The sequence below is a fragment of a genome, unplaced genomic scaffold (assembly GCF_019419815.1).
Source record: "Pyrus x bretschneideri cultivar Hongxiangsu unplaced genomic scaffold, Pyrus_bretschneideri_v1 Contig18, whole genome shotgun sequence".
NCBI classification, from domain to species: Eukaryota; Viridiplantae; Streptophyta; class Magnoliopsida; order Rosales; family Rosaceae; genus Pyrus; species Pyrus x bretschneideri.
Window position 1 is genome coordinate 1179143 of NW_025999479.1, and position 21852 is coordinate 1200994.

The window sequence follows — 21852 nt, forward strand, 5'->3', positions numbered from 1 at the left end:
GACAGTGCAGGAAACAGGGAGAAAAAGGGCTGTGGCGTGTGGGAAGGTGTGTGTGGCTCCAAACATGCCAACCAAACTCAAAACAACCAATAAACGTAATGAAATCGAACTAGGGGTAAAATAGTCTTTTCACGCGTACGTTTTAGATATTTCCGGGACGGGCTGTCACAACCTACCCACCTTTTTAGAATTTTGTCCCGAAATTCAAAACAACCAAACACAACCCCTAGTGATCAAAGAACAACTGAGGATACAAATCCCTCATCCTATCTTCTGTCTCCCACGTAGCTTCCTCCACGGAATGATTCCTCCACAAAACTTTCACCAAGTTCATCGTCTTGTTCCTCAGAACCTTTTCCTTCCAATGTAGTATCGTCACTGGTTCCTCATCATAAGTCAAGTCTGGATTAATCTCCAAGGGCTGTGGAGGTATCACATGAGATGGATCAGCAACGTAATGTCGAAGCATGGACACGTGAAAAATGTTATGCACTCTAGCCAACTCCGAAGGCAACTCCAACCTGTAAGCTACCTCACCAACTCGCTATGTGACCATGTATGGTCCGATGTACCTGGGACTCAACTTGCCTTTCTTCCCAAACCTCACAACACCTCTCCACGGTGAAAGCTTCAGAAATACCCAATCTCCGACCCCATACGCTCTGTCCGTAGCATGCCGATCTGCTAAACTCTTCTGCCTGTCCTGGGCTGCTTTCATGTTAGACTTAATTACCTGAACATTTTGAGTAGTCTCCTCAACAATCTCTGGACCCACTAAGACTCTTTCTCCAACCTCTGACCAACACAACGGTGTGCGACAAGCTCTACCATATTATGCCTCAAATGGTGCCATGCCAATACTTGAATGAAAGCTGTTATTATAGGCAAATTCCATCAAATCCAACCGCTGGTGCCAAGCATCACCAAACTGCAACACCGAAGTTCGCAACATATCCTTCAAAGTCTGAATAGTTCTCTCTGACTGTCCCTCTGTCTGAGGATGATACGTCGTACTATAAAGTAGCCTCGTACCCAAAGCTTCCTGAAAAGCCACCCAAAACTTAGATGTAAATCGTGGGTCACGATCCGAGACAATACTCACAGGGACACCATGGTACTTCACAATCTTCGAGATGAACAACTCCGCTAATCGGCCCAAAGAATACTTCTCCCTTACCGGAATGAAATGCGCTAACTTGGTAAGCCGATCAACGATCACCCAAATGCCATCAAAACCATTATGTGTACGCGGAAGCTTGTACACAAAATCCATGGTAATATTTTTCCATTTCCACTCTGGAACGGGAAACGGCTGCAACAACCCAAACGGCTTCTTCCTTTCCGCTTTAACTTGCTGACAAACAGCGCACCTACTCACATACTCAGCTATCTCCCTCTTCATACCCGGCCAATAATAAAATGGTCGAATGGTATGATACATTTTAGTAGCTCCTGGATGCATGGCATAAGCCGAGATATGTGCTTCATCGAGAATTTCTTTCTTTAAATCCAAATTATTAGGCACGACCATCCTACCCTCCTGCATCAACATGCCATCCGAATCACGAACTCTGAGGTCTCTCCTCCTCCCTCTATCTCGAGCTTGAACTAATTCCTGAGTTTCCCTATCAGCCACCTGGGCTTCACGTACCCGATCAACTAAAATCGACCTAACTTGAAAATTAGCAAGTAAAGCCACATCTCTATCTTCTGCTTCTAACCTCACTCCCGTAGAACGCAAGTCCGCCAAAAGGGAAATACGATTCGCATACAACGCATTAATGCGGCCCTGAGACTTCCTGCTAAGTGCATCAGCAACTACATTTGCACGACCAGGGTGATAATCAATCGTACAGTCATAGTCGCTGAGCAACTCCATCCACCTCCGTTGACGAAGATTAAGTTCCTTCTGAGTAAAAAGATACTGAAGACTCTTGTGATCTGTAAAGATCCTACATTTCTCTCCATAAAGGTAGTGTCTCCACAATTTCAATGCAAAGATAATAGCAGCCAACTCCAAATCATGTGTAGGGTAATTCAACTCATGAGGTTTCAACTGTCGCGAAGCATAAGCAATCACCCTACCATGCTGCATTAACACACATCCCAGACCATTCAAAGAAGCATCACTATAAACCTCGAAATCACCACTATCGTCCGGGAGTGCCAAAACTGGTGCATGAGTGAGACAATACTTCAACTGCTGGAAACTCTGCTCACACTTATCATCCCACTCAAATCTAACATCCATCCTCGTTAACCTCGTCAGTGGTAAAGCAATCACCGAAAAATCCTTAACAAACCGTCGATAATAACCTGCTAAACCAAGGAAACTCCTCACCTCAGTGACGGTTCGCGGTTGCTCCCAATTCTCCACAGCTGCCACCTTCTGAGGGTCCACCAAAATACCCTGAGCAGAAATGACGTGCCCCAAAAACGCAACTTGGTCTAACCAAAACTAGCACTTGCTAAACTTAACATACAATTGGTGTTCCCTCAACCTCTTCAACACCAAAGTAAGATGTCGAACGTGCTCCGCCTTAGACTTCGAGTACACCAGAATGTCGTCGATGAAAACAATAACAAACCTATCCAAATATGGCTGGAATACTCGGTTCATCAAATCCATGAAAGCAGCTGGTGCATTCGTCAACCCAAATGGCATAACCAGAAACTCGTAATGACCATAACGAGTCCTGAACGCCGTCTTAGGAACATCATCCCTACTAATTTTCAGCTGATAATATCCAGACCTCAAGTCAATCTTGGAGAATACACAAGCACCTCGAAGCTGATCAAACAAATCATCGATACGTGGCAACGGATAACGGTTTTTAATCGTCACCCGATTCAATTGCCTGTAATCAATACATAGCCTCAAAGTTCCGTCTTTCTTCCTCACAAACAACACTGGAGCTCCCCACGGTGAAGTACTAGGCTGAACAAAACCCTTATCCACTAATTCCTGCAACTGAACTTTCAGTTCCCTTAACTCAGCGGGTGCCATACGGTATGGAGTCAAGGAAATAGGATTAGTACCTGGAAGCAACTCAATAGTAAACTCCATGTCTCAATCTGGTGGTAAACCAGGTAAATCCTCGGGAAAAACATCGGGAAAGTGTATAACTACCCTCACATCCTCAACTCTACCAGGAGTAGCCTCATCCAACACCACATGAGCTAAGTACCCCTGGCAACCTTTAGCTAACAATCTTTTCGCTCGCACAGCAGAGACAACGCCATGTCTCACCCCACTCTGCTCACCCACGAAAGTAACCACAGGTAGTCCAGAACGATGGAATGTAACTATTTTCCCGTAGCAATCAATATTGGCACGATAGAAATGCAACCAGTCTGTGCCCAGAATCACATCAAAGTCAACAATATCTAACGGGATAAGATCGGCTGGCATAACAACATTCTCCACTATCACTGGACACCTTGGGTACACACGATGTACAATACATCTCTCCCCTCTAGGCATAGCGAACTCTAAATCATACCCTAGAGGTGTGGGGCGAGGTTGCGTCACTTGAGCAAATGTATGAGAAATCATAGAATGTGTAGCACCACAATCAACTAATACTCTAGCAAAATAACCAAGTATATTTAACGTACCCATGATCAAATCCGGATTATTCTGAGCATTCTGCAGCGAAATATTATGAATACGCCCCTGGGTCAGCTGTCGTCCACCGCGACCTCTGCTCGTCTGACCACCACGACTCTGAGTACCACACCCCTGACTGGGCTGACCAGACTGCCTCGAAGACCTCGCACTACTCGAAGCAATCTCTACCTGCTGAAACTGTCCTCCCTGAAACCACTGAGAACCGTCTGCTGAAGCTGGAGGATACGGCATATAGCCGCCAAAATACGGAGGATAACCACCCTGAGAATATGGGTCCTGGGGATACTGATATTGTCCCGGGGCATAAGGAACAGCATCACCCTGATAGTGATAGGCACCACCTCGACCTGCCTGTCCATAACTACCCAAACCCTGAATCTGCTGAATCGGCGCAGGTGGCGGCAAGAAAGTATGCTGCGACTTCTGCTGCTGACTCTGGGGACAATTCGCAGCCCGATGTCCCATTTGCCCACACGTAAAACAACCACTGCTGCCACGCCTACACTCACCAAAGTGCCGATTATTACACCTGCGGCAAAGTAGGGCCCTACCTCGGCCACCATCACCCTGTCTCTGGCCTCGAGCACCATCAGCAAACCTACCTCCACGTCCCTGACCAGTGGCGCTGAAACCACCGCTAGAAGAGCTAGAACTAGTACCACCCCTCTTGAAGTTCTGAGTCCGACGAGGCCCGAGCGATGCTTGACCTTTACCTTTATCATCTTTCTTCTGATTACCATCTTTCTCTTCCTCATCAATCTCGCTCGACATGTTTTCTGAATCCTCAACCCTCAGTAGAATCTCATAGAAGTCCTGGTAAGTATTACAATGAGTAGTGGTCGCCATCGAGCGCCATTTCTTCTTAGTGCCTAAGCGAAAACGACGAAGCATCTCCGCCGGATTGCCAGCAATCTCAGGATGATAACGAGACAAATCAGTGAACTTCCGATAGTACTCATTCGCTGTCAGCTTCCTCTGTCTCAACTCAGTAAATTCCTACTTCTTACGATCAATGTACTCAGGGGGCACAAACCTTCTCTTGAATAAATCAATGAAAACATTCCAATCAGTCTTCTCAGCTGGAGTCAAATGACGAAGTTCTTGCTCCCACCAGGCTGCAGACTCCATACCCAGAAACCACGATGTCGTCTCAACCCACCTCTCGACAGGAAGGTTCCCCTGATTGTGCAACACACGAAAAGTCTTCTCAATGTGCTCTAACCAACGCTCTGCACCCTCATGACCTTCATTACCTTCAAACTTATCCAACTTCAAATTATACATAGTATCCAGAGGAGTCTTTTGGGGAGGGCGGATCGCCGACTGAATAGCTGTAGCAATAGCTTCCCCCAGCTGAGCAATATCGGGGAAACTAGGCTCAGCAGAGCGACGTGGTTCCCGACGCGGCGGCATAGTTCTGACAGAAGACACCAAAACCATTAGAATACTCACAAAAGTACAAGATTGCCAAACCTAAGCTCTGATACCAAACTGACACACCCCGAACGAGATCAGGGCATGCTGGCCGTCACGTGGAAGTGACGTAGCCATGTGCACAGTGCATAAGCTAATAAAAATAGTAATAGAAGAAGTACGAATAAATAAAAACTAGCATACATAAGGTAGAAGTAAAAAGTGCTAGCGTAAATGAGACACAAGTTCAGAGCAGAAAGCCTAAAGCAGTCCAAACTAAAACGACGCGACAACAGTACACCCGAAGGTGGCCCTACGCTGGTGATTGTCTGTCAGAAATGCCTGGAAAGTCCTCTGGGAAACCACCAAACCAACTGAACAGCTAGAACCTGGAGGGGCGCAAAACAAAAGCGTGAATGGGTAAAAACAAAGCTTTTCGAAAACCATTTCAAAAACAAGATTCTAACCCCTCGCCGTAAAACCTGTATACTTCCCAGAAAATAAACATGTGTATATAAATATAGATATGCCAATCATGCGTAAGAATATGCCATGCCAAACCTCACAATGAAATGCAAGTGCTCAGGTATAAATCACATCAATAACATATAATCTGGCAGCTGGAGTCACCTAACGTGACCTGTACGGCTGCATCTAGAGCTCAGATCTCAATCACAATAACTAAACCTGCCCACGAGTCGGAACCACCTAAAGTGGTCTGTACGACAGGCCTGGGTGTAATACATATAAACGCTCTAGTGCTACGATCACGTGAAGGTTGTGCGAATAATCGCGGGTCACCTACGAGTCGGAACCACCTAAAATGGTCTGTACGACAGGACTGTGCACCTAACTTGGATCCAAGCTGAGCGTGTGGTGCGGGAGGTGAACAACACGTGAAGGACTGTGCCCTACTCTGGGCGGGAGCACTAACACCGGGGGTGCAGGTTATGAGCTCTCTAAGCATCTCAAATCACTACTGAATATAAACGTGAATAACACTTACCTGGCACTTACCTGTGCGTCCACAACACCCAATATGCATATGGATATATATATACAAATAATAATGCGACTAACGATGCATAAATAACGATAATCTAATGTATGGCATATGGCAAATGACAATTCAAATCAAATTCTGGGAAAATATAAGTATATAGGTATATACGGAAAACCAAAAGCCCACTCACTGATAAGTGGAAGGGTCATAACCCCCCTGCCTCAAGTGATCACGCTCGTCCTCGGGATACGTCTCACCTATATGCGAAATAACTATAAAAACGTTAATTTTTAAGCACATAACCAAACTTTAGAAATAACTTCTCATACAATGCTCAAATGGGGTGTATGAATACACCAACGTGATCTACTCAACCTCACGAACATCCCCAAATTTTTAAAATAATTTTTCACCGCCGCACGCGCCCCCACGCGCCGGCCACGCGCAGGCACGTGCCTGGCACGCTGACGGTGTCAACTGACGCCGTAGGGAATATTCCGTCAGTTTTGACAAATTCCGTCAACGGCGTCAGGAATATTCCGTCTTCTTCCCCGGCGAACCTCAGGCGCCGTTGCCGGAAAATTTGCAAACTTCGATATCTTCTTCGTTTTTCAACCAAATTCCACAATTTTGGTACCAAAATGAAGCCTAGAACTAGAGGAACACAATCATACTACTTTTAAGGGTTAAAAACCACGAAATCTCACCTGAAAAATCAATCCCACTCCGGCCAACTTCGAAACCAATGATCCCGACGTCCAATTCCTTCAAACGAACTACTCCGAGCCTCCTTGGGACCTCACCAAGCTACCTACAAGCTTGAAATTTCCTAAAACGTGAGAAATCACGTGTGCATAAATAGTACCCAAATCGGACATCGTTGAATCGACATGAAAACGATGGAGTTCTCACCGGAAAATGGTATAGTTGGACTCCTACAAGCCTCACGAGCTCGAATATGTGCTTGGTTTCCTCGATCTGTGGACGTTTGATGGGTTTATAGGTGTGTCCGTACGTTCAAAGGAAATGGGAAGGGAAATGGGGACTCAGGACAGTGCAGGAAACAGGGAGAAAAAAGGGTTGTGGCATGTGGGAAGGTGTGTGTGGCTTCAAACATGCCAACCAAACTCAAAACAACCAATAAACATAACGATATCGAACTAGGGGCAAAATAGTCTTTACACGCGTACGTTTTAGATATTTCCGGGACGGGCTATCACATTTTTTGAGCTATTATTTAAAATTTTAATATTGTTGCATGATATTTATGTCTGTCAATGATGAATAAGTCATTGATACATCAAATAAGTCTTGGTGATGAATAAGCCATTGATACCTCAAATAGGTCATTTATTTCTCAATTACCTGTTGTAACTGTTAGGCCCTTCATTTCCTCAATTGATTAGGCAATTGATTTCCACTATTGAATTAAGGGTATTTGTGTAATTTGCCAAGATAGACGCACTACTATCTTAAGGTATCTTAAGGTGGTTATAGGCACACTACTATATAAAGGTGGTTATGCCTCACAGTGTAACACACCAAGAACTTCTCTATTCCCTATCAGCACTTTTGCTCTTAACAAAATCAAAACCTGCAATTTGGTTTTCTCACCTTTTTGGCAACAATCCTCTAAAATTTCCTAAGTATGATCATCTTTGCATTTGGAAGTATTTTGTTTCATGTTTTCAAGTTTATGTCCCGTAATAATATGTTGAGACATCCCATGAAGCATAAACTCAATTATAATATTTTCCTCTTGGAAATGTAATAAAAATAATCTTATATATAAAGCCAACAAGCCTAATGAATAGTATTTTTTGGTGTCACAAGCTTCACCAAAAGAAATGGACAAAAATGCCCCTCAAACAAAAAACTTCAAAAACAGCCCAAAATAATGTATCAATTTGGCAGGGGTATTTTTGTCATTTTAACAGTGGTTTCTAATAATTAATTTTTTTTTAATTACTACCTCACAATAGGTTATTTATTCAGTTAGCTGTTCATTAAATATTATTTTCTCAAATTTTAAACACATTCAAAACATCTTAAGAAGTATGTAATGCCGATTATAAAAAAAAGTCTTTCACACACGAATAATAATGTGGTCAAATTAGTTGTCAAATGATTTTTTTTTTTTTTTTAACAAATGATATTATCTATACTAAGGGGGAAGAGAGTGAGCTTAGCCTCACAATGGGCTAACAATAATGTGATTCAATCAGTTATTTATTAAATATTATTTTCTCTATTCTTAATATAAATTCTATAAAGACCAATTTTATTATGTGGATTCAGCTATTTTAATTGGTTTATGGGGGGTTTCTTCTAATATGATCTAAGATTATTCTTCAAATATTTGACTTTCCTTTTGTCAATTTATGCATATAAATACATTTAAAATGTGTAACTTGCGTGTAGCACGTCGTGATTCAAAAAATGCCTTATGTGAGCATGTGTATAAAGACTAGTATTTCAATAAAGCCAAACTATCTTTTATATTCAAAATATAGAGAAATTTTATCAGTTATTTCCGTCCAAACGGCCAAAAAAAAAAAAAAAAAAAAAAAAAAAACCCGATCAAAACATTTCCATAGCCCGTCTGGAAAGAGAACCAAAATAAGAAAAAAAAAATTGTTTCCGAGTGAGGGTAAGTGTTAGTTTTATCTTCCCTTAATCTGTGTGGATGGTAGAAATGCACGTGCATACCTGGGTTTTAGATGCCCTTTATTAGACGGACAGGAAGTCGTGTTTGGAATCAAGCAACCGCAGACGTAACAGTACCACCAAATTAAAAATTAAGGGATGGAGGAGGGTAATTCGTTTGGAATAGTGAGAAAAGGTGCATGGGCTAAAGACGAAGACGATCGTCTCAGGCACTTCGTTCAACAAAATGGAGAAGGAAAATGGCACCAGGCTCCTCTCAAAGTAGGTAATTATTAACCAACCATATACTTAAGTGTATAGAGTAATCGGTTGAGAGAGTCAGCTTGCTTATTTAGACTCATACTCCCAACTTACGTATTTGTTTTATACACAGAGAGAGGGCTTTAGGGTTTTAATTTGCAGTATAAACGTGTATGTATGTCTGTATGCAGATTTAAACAGATGCAGGAAAAGCTGCAGACAGAGGTGGTTAAACTACTTGAAGCCAAGTATCAAGAGAGGAAACTTTAGAGAGGATGAAATAGATCTAATGATCAGGCTTCGGATGCTCTTAGGAAACAGGCAAGCATGCAATATTACATATATATTCTAGTTTGATGATTATTTCTACGTAGTTAATTAATTTTCCCTTCCTATATATATAGGACAATACTTGCATTCTCCATCTGGAGATGAGCTCATTCTTCCTTTGTAATTAACGCATTTTGATTGTACAAATTTATAATCGGAACCATTCAATTTCTTAATCTTCATTTGAAGATCACCCCTACAGAACATTAATTCAATCGATGATCATTTAATTCAAATGTATAAAAAATATCGATGATGTAGGTACCAAGTAACTTATTCATAATGATCGTCTATTTATTTGATACATTTGAATGATCTCCAATTTAAATGATTTTTTTTGTAAGACTGATCTTCAAATGAAGATTAATAAAATAAACCTTTCCCATTGCTGATTTTATTCAATTAAAATAAGTTAAATGCAAATAGGGATATGTGCAAAAGGAATGTATGTATTATCCATATAATAGGAATATAAACCGGCCGGACCTCTGTTGTTTTTCTTGGACTTAAATTTGTCTAAGCTTGACAAGTAAACTTAATAGATTAATATCCACCATGCGAAAGACCGATAGATCTTCCAGTACATACATAAAGATTCTTATGGCACTTTCTTCTGTTACAATATATAGTTTCTTTTGCTTTAGAAGATTTACATCCGTTAGTAACTTTTTAACATATATAATCATTGTCATATTATCTGGATGTTAATATTCGATTTTCTTTTGAAATGAGACTTGAACAAATAGAAGGTTTGGATTGAATATATAATGGTAAGATAATAGAGTCTTATGTTGGAAATATAACAAAATATGTACAATTTATATATGTGATATTCAATTTTTAATATTACCAAGGCCTACTAATAGGTGTAAAGTTGGGGGATACTGCTAGGGAGATCAAATTTGTAAACCAAATGATATTTAACCAATAGGAAATAACTACCTTAATTAACACTCAAGTAATAATTCAATTACCAACCACCACATCATTTGGTTTAAAAATTTAGTCTTCCTAGCATTACCCTAAGTTGGAGGACAATATCTGTGATGTTGGTGATGGGAATTGCCAAGTCTAAAAAGTTTATCGTGACATCAAAGGAGGTTACATCCTTGGCCTGGTTTATTGGGCTCAAAGCAACTTAAGTTTGGCTTTCGAAAAGTTGCAATAGCACCATCTTAAGGGTGTTAAATGGATGACCAGGGCTTGGCTTCATTGACTCTAGTGAATGAATACAAATGGGAATGTGAGAATGGTTTTCATGTGACCTTATGTGGGGTCACTCGTGAGCATAGCTAGTAAAATACGAATGGGTATGGTATGTGAAAAATATGTAATTGCAGAGCTAGTGAAAAATATTTATTTATTTTTATTTCTGTGAAAAATATGTAACTAATAGTATATAGAAAACGTTCATTTTATATTTTTATTGATAAGTGTGTCAAAATAACGTGATTTTAACATAAAAAATACATATGTCGTGTATAATACTGTATAGTACTTGGAGTTGTAAAAATGTGAAATTTATTGAACAACTAAAACATGTACGGAAAAGGAGGTATTTTTTTAATAATATGTACATACGTGTATTATATGTGAATTTATTAACTATGCTTGTGAGCTTGTGCGTCGGCGAATAGAATCTCACATAAGATATATAAAAAAATGGGATAATTTAGTTGCGGTCCTTGATCCCTAACTGTTATAGACTCAAGCCTTATGTATTTCAAGTTTTATATTGAAGTCTCTCTCCACATCCCTGCCCGGGCCCCCACCACATCCAGGGCCCGCTCCACCACCGTAGCACGATATTGTCCGCTTTGGGCCCCGACAACACCCTCACGGTTTTGTTTCTGGGAACTCACACGAGAACTTCCCAGTGGATTACCCATCATGGGAGTGCTCTCATGCGCTACTCGCTTAACTTCGGAGTTCCCATGGAACCCGAAGCCAATGAGCTCCCAAAAGGCCTCGAGCTAGGTAGAGATGGGAATATACATATAAGGCTTACATGATCCACTCCCCTGGACGATGTGGGATGTTACATAATAATATCAATAAATACTCAAACGTTATTTTTCTTTAATTTACACCACCAATTTAATTATTGAAATTTTCTTATGGGTTTCCACAACAAAAAAAATTGCTTATGGGTGAATTTTAGATTTTTATAATGTGAGTACATTTATATAATAAAATTTTGGGTACATTTTACATATAAAAAATTGGTACGTTTATATAAAAATGTGGGTACATTGCACATACAAAAAAATGGGCACGTTTTATATTAAATGGGTACATTTTATTAAAAAAAAAAAAAAACAATGGTATATCTTAGATTGAAAAAATAGATAGATTTTATATTAAAAATGGATACATTTTACATAAAATGAATGGTACTTACAAAAAAAAAAAAAAAAAAAAAAAAAAAAAAAAAGAAGGTACATTTTGCATATAACAAAGTGATACATTTTTAAATAAAAATGGGTAGATTATAAATAAATTATGGGTACAAATAAAAGTTTAAAAATTCATGATTACAAATAAAAGTTTAAAAAATATGAGCACAAAAGAAAATTAATATATGGATACAAATTGAAACCGAAAAGAAAATTGGTATAATTTAAAAATAAAAAAAAAAGGTTGCAAATTAAATATGGGTACAAACTAAAAATAGAAATATATGATACAAAGTTTAGCCATAAATATAAATATACCAAATGTAAAGTTTCTAACACTAAATGAATATATTTAGAAATACAATTTAATTATCTTGACATGTAAATATTTTATTATTGAAATAATTAATGAGGTTAATAAAACCTAAGGACCTTGATTAAAAATTGAAAATGAATAATGTTTTAATCAATGGAGTAGAAAAAATATGGATAAGAGACTCCACTCCTAATATCACCTAGATTTTTTGTAAAAACATCGCACCTAGCAACAGAAGGTTAAGTTGAGTACAATATCGGTGATGTTGATGGTGGAACATCTTGAGCCTAACAATTGTATCAATAACAAGGCGGAGGGGTTCCACAACGATCCCAACTTTCGGCAAATTGAGATCCCTTTGTTGAAGGGCATATGTATGTATGTATGCATGCATTCGTGTATGCATGTGTGTCTGTGTACGTCCTTATTTTGATTCTGAATTCTTTAGGTTGTGAGACACATTAAAATTCAGTATGTGTGTATGTATGTATGTATGTATGTATTAGAAGTAAATGCAATGTTCTTTTAAATGTGGAACAGCAATTTTTCGGATGGATATATAGAATGAATTTCTAATTTTTCTCCATATTATGTACGTAATTTAGGTGGTCGTTGATTGCTGGAAGACTTCCAGGAAGAACAGCAAATGATGTGAAAAATTACTGGAGTACTCGATTAACGAAGAAGTTATCTTCTGGTGACAGGGAAAAAGATCAGAAACCCTTACAACAAATACAAGTAGAAGCAATAAAGACCGTCATAATACGACCTCGACCACGAACCTTCTCCAAAAACTTGAATGTTTGGGCCGTAAATTAGCTACAACTAATTTACAACAACATAATTATCAAGTACTATTACAAGAGCCGTCGCCAATGCCATCTTCATCGACGCCTACGGAAATTAATGGAAATACGGAAACCTCGTTAAGTGATAATAATAAAGACAGAAGTAGTGTTGAAAGAGCACTATTATGTTATGGTTTGCAGTTAGAGAAGGAACATGATCTCTTCACAAGCTTCTGGGATGAAGAATATGATCTTATGGCAGATACGACGACGACAACAGCAACAACAATAGGTGTCAATTGTAGTAGTACTCAACAAGAAGGAGGCTTGATGAGTAGGAATCACTACTTCTCCTCCTTTGATGATATGGATATTTGGAATAACTTAAAAGCATGTATTTGAATATTGAAACTATTTGTGTATGGCTTTTTTTTTCCTGCTTTTTATTATTTGGAAATTTTTACATTGTATCGTAGTGTGTTTTTCTTTTGTTTTTGTTTGTATTGTAGTATGTTATGTACTATCATTTTTCAGTATGGTGGTTGAATAAATAATTTATTCTAATAATATGTTTTTTTTTTCCTTATTGTATGTACTATCATTTTTTAGAATGATACTTGCATCTTCTTTAGGGTTTGAGCTCATTCCTCCACTTTTAAATAACGTATTTTTAGCGTAAAAATTTCATAATCATAATAGTTTTTTATATTAATCGTTATTTGAAGATCATTCTTACAAAAAATCATTTGAAACAGAGACCGTTTAGTCATCCAAATATATCAAATAAATAGACGGTTCATTATTAATATGTTACTTGATATCTATATTGTTGATTTATTTGATACATTTGAATGAACAAATGATCTTCAGTACGAATTATTTTTTGTAGGAATAATCTTCAGATGAAGATGAAGATGTTGAACGATTTTGATTGTAGATTTCTACGGTTAAAATACGTTTTTTGCAATTGGAAAAATGAGCTCATCTCCCAAAGAGGCCTCAAAGGGAGAAAGCAAGTATTTTTCCATTTCTTCTAGTTTAGGAAAATACTTGGGTTCCTTCATAAGAAATGCATATATCCCACTTCTTTCAAATAATGCACCATATAAATTTCATAATCCATAACATTTAATTATTTAATCTTCATTTGAAAATCATCTTTACAAAAAAAATCATTCGAATCAGAAATCGTTTAGTCATCTAAATGTCTAGTGGCATCGTTGGTCCGTTTGTATGGCTCAGCTCAATCATAATCGGTTAGTCCATGACCATACTTAAGAGGTGTTTGTATTCCAATTTGCCTTATTCTGGCCTAGAAAATTTCATGCCCCACATTAACTCTATGATATTTCTCCCAATAAGTGTGGCATTCGGTAAATATTCAAGCATACATATGTCCAAACAAAGGTCTATCTTGAACCGAAAAACAAGTCATCAAACTTTTCTCTCAGCGTGAGAGACCTTCTCTCTATCTGAGGCCTAAAGAACTGACCACCATGCTTCAAGTGACCCAGTTACAACTTATAAGGAGCCAATTATAATCAGAGCATCTTCTCAAATTGTAAATATAAAATTTAATTTTAAAAGACTATGTGACACTTTGATATTTTTTAAATTTTGTTCTCTATCCGACGTATCAAATTAAACTATTATTTAGTTTATTATTTACTTTTTATAATTGTAATAAATATTTTTTTGAACTAACAACAATAATAAAAATGATAAAAGCATTTATTAATGAATTAAAAACGAATTTAAAGTTGCTATTAAATTTAACAGCAACCAACTTTATTGCCAATCCACGTCATGACACATAAAAATTAACATTTCGGTTAGAAAACACTAAGGATATGTTTGTTGCACTGGACAATCTCAGACTGAACTAATTTCAGAGACTAAACTGGAATGGCTTAGACTAGACTAAGCTGGACTAACTTAGTGAAACATTTGGTGCAATGTCAGACTAGGATGCTGGATAATGAAAATAGTACTGTATTCAGTCTGGTGTTTGCTCGGATATGGACTAAATTTATGTTAAATTTTAATTTCTTCTATTAAAAATATTATCAAAATTAATATTATTGGATGAGCAAGACTCAATAAAAAGACAAACCAAAGTTCTTGGCACAAAAGAAATACCATAATTCAAGAAAACAAGTAATAATCTGCAACATACTTACAATAACTACAATATACGCTAATTACAGTAATCTGCAACGTACTTGCAATAGCTAGCTACAATATTATCATTCAAAATTAGATTCCCATGATTCACAAAAAGCTAGTTAATTGGGGAAACATCATTTTCAGCCTTGATATCACTTTTGAATCAACCTCATGTTCAGCTCCAGATATTTGCATCCCCTTCCCAGCCACTTCTGGTAAACACCAAATGCCATGTCAGGCTCCTTAATTTAGCAGTACTCCTTGAAAAATATACGATATGGAACATGATCGATAGGTAAACCAGATTTATGTATCTTTGTAAAAAGCTCTTCTGCCTCCTTCATGTCACCTCTCACGCAAGTGCCCTCTGATTAGTGCAGTGTAAGTAAATATATCTGGATCAAATCCTATTCTCAGAATTTCATCACATAACCGGAGCCCTAACTTAAAAGCAGCACCCAACAACAAATTATACGAGACCACGTCAGAACAGAGATCAGATAACCATCTCCTTTTTTAGAGCAAGAGCATGATCAATGTTTCCTCCGTTTACTTCTTGTGCATGGATCAACGCATTGTAAGTATACACATTTGGATGAACACCAGAAGCGAACACATTGATCCTTTATAGAGAGTGCAGTACTAAGATCCTCATATCTTCCATAACAATCAATAGTACAATTCCATAGCAGGGGCTTAGGCACCATTGACTTCTCTAGCACACGAAAAAGAAACTTGTTAGCTCTAAAAATCTCCTTTAATACACAGGCCCTAAATAATTATTTTGTATGAAATTTGATTTGGAGTAAATTTCAATTTTGGCATACTTTCATGGGCGTAGCAAGCCTCCCTTAATTTTCCTTCTTTGCAAAGACCACTTATAAGTGTATTAAAAGTAATAACATTAGGAAAAACACTTGATAGGAAATAGACGAGCATGCTCAGGCACACAATTCTGTCTTTCATACTACTTTTCTAATCAAAATTTGCACCTCAATTATCATTTTACTTTTCTCATAGGACACCGAATCATTATTGATAATAATATGAATAAAATGTGCAGCTCAGTACACCAGACTACTGCCATTGCAAAGTACATAAACAATTTCAACGGCGCTAATCACCTACCCCCCGCTTGTACCACTTAGCCACTACTGACCCAAGAAAACTAAAATTACACACAAAATTCCCGATCTTTGTGGTAGAACACAATCGAAAAATCGAGATACAAAGCTAAATTTAAGCAATTCTTGGAGAAATTGGCGAACACAGTTCACTTTTGATTTCCCAACACTGGATTCATCAACTACCAAAAATCTGACAACCAAAATGCATAAAACACTGAAAAAACAGTAATCAAACACGAAAACAACTATTCAAAACATACTGTTTGGGCCCAAAATAATATTGTTGGGCTGAGCATACGGTAAGGCTCGGCCCAAAGCTATGTCAACTACTATGGGTTGCCTGATAGATTCTGGGCCAGTTAGCAGGGACGGTCAAGTCCTATCCTAAGAAGGAATAATTCAAATAAACAAAAAGGTCGAGAAAGTCCTGGTGCAACCAGGATTCCTGGTCAGCGAAGAATAAGGCCTCGGAAGAGGGGAAAGTTCAAAATCCTAATGGGAGTGGGTTTGTTCGAAGCAAAGTTGGAGCGGGACAAGGACTCCCAATCCAGATAAGGGTGCGATTCGGTCTCAAGGAATGGGGGCTATAAATACAAGAAATCATGCGATGCAGAAGACCTTCAATTCAACATACAATTGCCCTGCGCAAAGCCTCTCATACATCTTGAGATTTTTCCTTTTCTTTTCTGCCAACACACCTTCAGTTTGGATAAACAGCACTGTGGAGGCACCCGGTGAACACCTTAAGTTTGGATAAACAGCACTGTCGCCATAGAATCAGCCGACCTAGGAGCACCTTCAGTTTGGATAAACAGCACTGCGTCGAGATCGACTGGTTACCTATCCAAGTCTCGGCCGAGAAGGGTTTTCGAATCCTTGTTGGCAGAGGTCACCTTGTTAGCTCTCTTGGCGTAGCAAGGTGTCACGAGCTCGTTATTCGGTGTGCTGGACGCCGAGTGATTTTATGATTGGATACTCACAAGTGAGTTTCAGAGTTCGGCATTCTGACGGCCGAACTACATTCACCATCAAGACCTACATCACCTTTGAGTACTTGTGTTCGTATAGTCTGGTGTCGATTCGACGTGCTTATACTCTTACGAATATAATCACAGTGACCGAATCGGGCGCCAACGATTTGTGAACTTCGCAGAACTAGCAGCCTTGTCTTCAGGCTCTCGAACCCAAAGACCGAGAGTGTTCCTTCCTCGGCCGCAGTCGCAAGATAAAGAAGTCAACAACGCGCTCGACTCGACATCAACGAATTTTACTCCTCGGCCGAGCTCGGCCGACGAGTTGGCACGCCCCGCATGCAACCGAATGACGTAGTTAGCTTATTAGTTACTCGACCTGCGCGCCACGTAGGTTTTGTAATTTTTAGGGTCAACATTTTGGCACGCCCAGTGGGACCATTGTGCTAGACCTTCGGAGTTCATGACCATTGAGACACGGTCTGTAAAGAAGAAAACTATCATGGGAAAGTCAACAGCTGACTTACCAGTGCAAGGCCTTGGGCAGGATTTGCACCCGGCAAAAAATCTGATCATTGTTGCGCCGCCCGAGGCCACAATTGCGACACGTCGAGAAAATGAGATCTATCTCGGCGGACAACCTCGCAACTCAGAAGTCCCGAACTAAACAGCAGGCATGTTTGTTGAAGGAATAGTAGAAGATTGTGACGACGATGGTGGGGAGGGTTCTGATCCACCAACTAGGTCGTTTCTTCGGAGACAACTTGATGAACAATATCGACAGGTCGAGCAGTCAATTGGTCAAAAGATGAATGATTTACTAGACGCAATACGAAGTAACAACGACACGCAGACCAGGATGCTTGAACTATTAGTTAGTAAAGCCTTTGAAGATGGCCAGGTCGGCCAACCTCGGCAGCTTTCTACGAATGTTCCAATACAAGCCGAGAGAGGGACAACCCGGCCACAACCAATCAACTTAGACAAAAGAGGTGGACTGGGCAATAGATCCGACGGACCAAGCCAGGGAGAAGAAGCCGCTTCCGTAAACATGATCGAGGTCCAGAGAATGATCGACTCGGCCCTCAAGAAGGGACCAAAGTTTCCAAAATTCATCCATCCATACCCAGCTTATGTAGAGAGGTTTGAATACCTGCGAGGTTTCAAGATCCCTGATTTCAGTCTTTTCGCCGGAGAATCGTCTTTATCCTGATTAGAACATGTGGCTCGGTTCACGGCGCAGTGTGGAGACGTCAATAGCGACTTCTATAAGTTACGACTGTTTAATTTTTCACTGACAGACTCAGCTTTCGCTTGGTACATTAATCTCCCACCAAACTCCGTACAGAGTTGGGAAGAATTAGTCGAGAAATTCCATGAGCAATTCTATCGGCCGAGGATGGAAATGTCCGTATCATTGTTAGCCAGGATGGCTCAAGCGTTCGACGAATCCCCAATGGAATACCTAACAAGGTTTAAGTCGGCCAGGAATTGGTGCCGAGTACCTCTCCCCGAAGTGGAATTCGTCAGGATCGCCCTAAACGGTTTGGACGTGGAATACAAAAAGAAGTTTCTGGGGGCAAATATTTGAGATATGTATGAACTTGCTCAACACGTTGAGCAGTATGATTATTTGCTCCGAGAAGAGAAGATATCAAAGTCACCATCCCGGGGAACGTTGTATAAAAATCCCACAGTTAGCTATGCATTGGCCGAAAGCGAGGATCCTCAGTATGCTAGTGTGGACGCGGTCGAAATAGTAATCGATAAACCTTATGTCTGCAAGGCGTTAGCTCAAGTTAGTTCCAACCCGTTCGGCCGCCGAGGAAATAAGTAAAACATCAAAAGTATACACTTTCGATATCACCAAAGCCGATGCAATTTTCGATCAATTATTGGTAGCAAAAATCATCAAACTTTGGCCGAGGCACACTATCCCTAAGGCCGACGAATTGAAAGGGAAGATATACTGCAAGTATCATAATTCTAATAAGCACGCAACCAATAATTGTGTTGTATTCCGAGACACGATTCAAAGTTGGATCGAGAAAGGAAAGTTGAAATTCCCGGAAAAACAGATGGTGGTCAACGTCAATCCTTTCCCCTCAACAACAATTGGTATGGTGGAGGCTCATCTCCCTAAAAACAAAGGAAAAGGGAAGGCCGAATCCTGCCCGGTGCAGCATGTCTGTAAGAAGAATGGTCAACCACGATTGAAGCTTGATTTGTTTTCGAATACACCACCAACAGACCGCTCGGGGCCAACCATCGATGAGCCGATAACAGGGTCGAGTTCCGAGGAAACTCGTGAATCAATGGTTTTATGCGACCATTGTAAAACACCAGTCGAACCTCGAAAAAAGACATCTTCGACACCAACTTCAGGCCCACCATCTACGACCTCTACAACATCGCCAAGGGGATTTGGTAGTGGTCCACGACGCCAAGTGTTTGAGAGACTCGGCCCACAATTACTACCAAACGACCAGGCCCCGGTCAGGCGGCGTCTTAACTTTGACGCACCTTTCTATAACGAGGACTATTACTTGCGCAATGCCAACAGTTCGGGCTTAACAGCCGATCGGAAAACGTTCAAACCGCCAAGAACACCAGATCAACGATGGTACAGTTACAATTCTCCGACTGGCCTATATACGGCATTGTCCAAATCTCAAAAGCGTCGTTGCCAACGGATAGATTGCATGGCTCGACGACGAGAAGCGCAGGCCAACACTGCCAGCCGGTGGCAACCAAAAGAGGCCGTGGAAAGCATTAACGAGCGGCCAACCCCGACGATCATGACCGAGTTACTCGAAGGCAAAAAAGTAGCGACTCTCGACGTTGAGACCACCATCGAAGAGTCTGAGAAACGCATCAAGCTTCTTCTCCGACCTGGGGAGATGAGAGCTCGTCTCGAGCATTTTAGACAAGAGGCCGAAAGAAAACTTTCTCCATTACCACCGCTCGAACCGTTCATCAAAATACGGCGCAATCTATACCCTTCATTCCTCGGTGACTCTTTGGACTATATGCGGGAGTTTCATAAGAAACATTCCGCCAATGACTTGTACGGACTACCCAAAGCATGTCAGGAAGCCCTTGACCTAGCACTAACTTGCCCTGATGCCGAGCAAATTATCCAGAAAACTTCCAACCCAGCAATAAAAGCTAGATTCCAACATATACGGGAAGCTCGGGTCCTCGGCTTTGAGGTCGATCCCTACACGGATATTGACACCGTCGAATTACCTTTTTCTCTTGAGGACCTTCAACATTTGCGATATCATTTTGAAGTTTTCTCGGCTGTATCTCTCTTCGGCCTCACGGTCGATGAGGAAAAAAGGGTGGCGCATTTGGACGTGTATCTAGACACGAGGAATGCCCGCATTGCCTATGAAGAACGAGCTCGCAAAATACAGGACCAGAGTAAATCTTCGACAGTAAACCTGATCGAAGAAGACTGCCAGAATAAGATAGACTCGGTCAAAACGCCTCAGAAGCCGGTTCCTGCCGAGACACTCCAAAGTCAGATTGAGGATGATCCGACGACTGATACCATGGTTACTTTTGTGGAAGATGACGACCACGAACCGATGGGTCCCTCGGTCCTCGAACATATGGAGATTAGTACGGTCCACGTCCTGCCAGCTGAGTTCCAACCAAGTACACATCAGTCAAATTTCTTGGATGGGGACGTAGTTGCTGAAGAAGCAACACAAGTGGATTTCATCGCAAACGACGACGATGGGGAAGTCCGGAGTAATGACAACCTTAAGGTAGCGTTGGCCGAACTATTCCCCCGTTCACCCCTGGTTAATCTCCAACACCTAAAGCTGATATACGTCACAGCTCATATCGAAGGATTTCCTATTTCTAAAGTGTTTGTCGATTGTGGAGCCACGGTCAACATTATGCCGATGTCCGTCATGAAGGCCTTACGCCGTTCTAATAACGAGCTTATCCCGTCAGGAATAACTATGAGCAGCTTCATCGGCGACAAGTCTCAGACCAAAGGAGTACTCCCGTTGGAAGTCAGCATTGCCGGTCGTCACCACATGACAACATTCTTTATAATTGACTCCAAGACCGATTATAACGCATTACTCGGCCGCGATTGGATCCACCAAACCAGTTGCATTCCTTCGTCACTATACCAAGTCCTCATCTTTTGGGACGGCAAGTCGATCGTAGTGCACCCAGCCGATAATCAGCCATTTGAAACCAACATGATTCAGGCTCGCTATTACGATGATCACGTCGGCTATATCACCCTCCAAGGTTTTAACGAGGATGGGCGGCCAACGAGAATTTCGGTACAGAAAGTTATTGAGGTCGGCGCCGAGACTGTCCAACAGGATTCGGCGAGACTAGGCTTGGCAGATTTACTCACCGATGCCAATGATTGATACCACCAAGCAAGAACGGCGTCAGGCCGCGGTTTCATCGACAATGGAACGTCTGCTGGCCCATTGGTACGCCATTACCAAGCAACCAAATTCCAGCATCAATTTAATCGAATTTTTGGCTGAAGCAGATAACAGCCCCGTTCTATCTTTCGATAAAGTTCAGGCCGCACCAGCCGAACTCGAAGACAATCGGCCCCAGGTTAAGGACCCATTGGAGGAAGTCAATGTGGGCACGGTCGATGATCCTCGAACATTGTTTATCAACGCGTTACTCCCACCGTCTATGAAGGTCGAATTCCATAAATTACTCCAGGAATTTAAAGATTGCTTCGCGTGGAACTATCATGAAATGCCAGGCCTCGATCGAAACCTTGTAGAGCATGAGCTACGCATCAAGG

At 40.6% G+C, this 21852-nt stretch overlaps 1 protein-coding gene across 1 annotated transcript; it reads left to right on the forward strand.

Moving 5' to 3' along the window:
- Window positions 1-8852: 8852 nt before the first annotated feature.
- On the forward strand, window positions 8853-13186 carry LOC125476197 (transcription factor MYB1-like). Its single transcript, XM_048582028.1, has 4 exons — window positions 8853-8979; window positions 9146-9275; window positions 12602-12810; window positions 12858-13186. Exons 1-4 carry the CDS (start codon window positions 8853-8855, stop codon window positions 13184-13186), a joined length of 795 nt encoding a protein of 264 aa, XP_048437985.1.
- Window positions 13187-21852: the final 8666 nt, after the last annotated feature.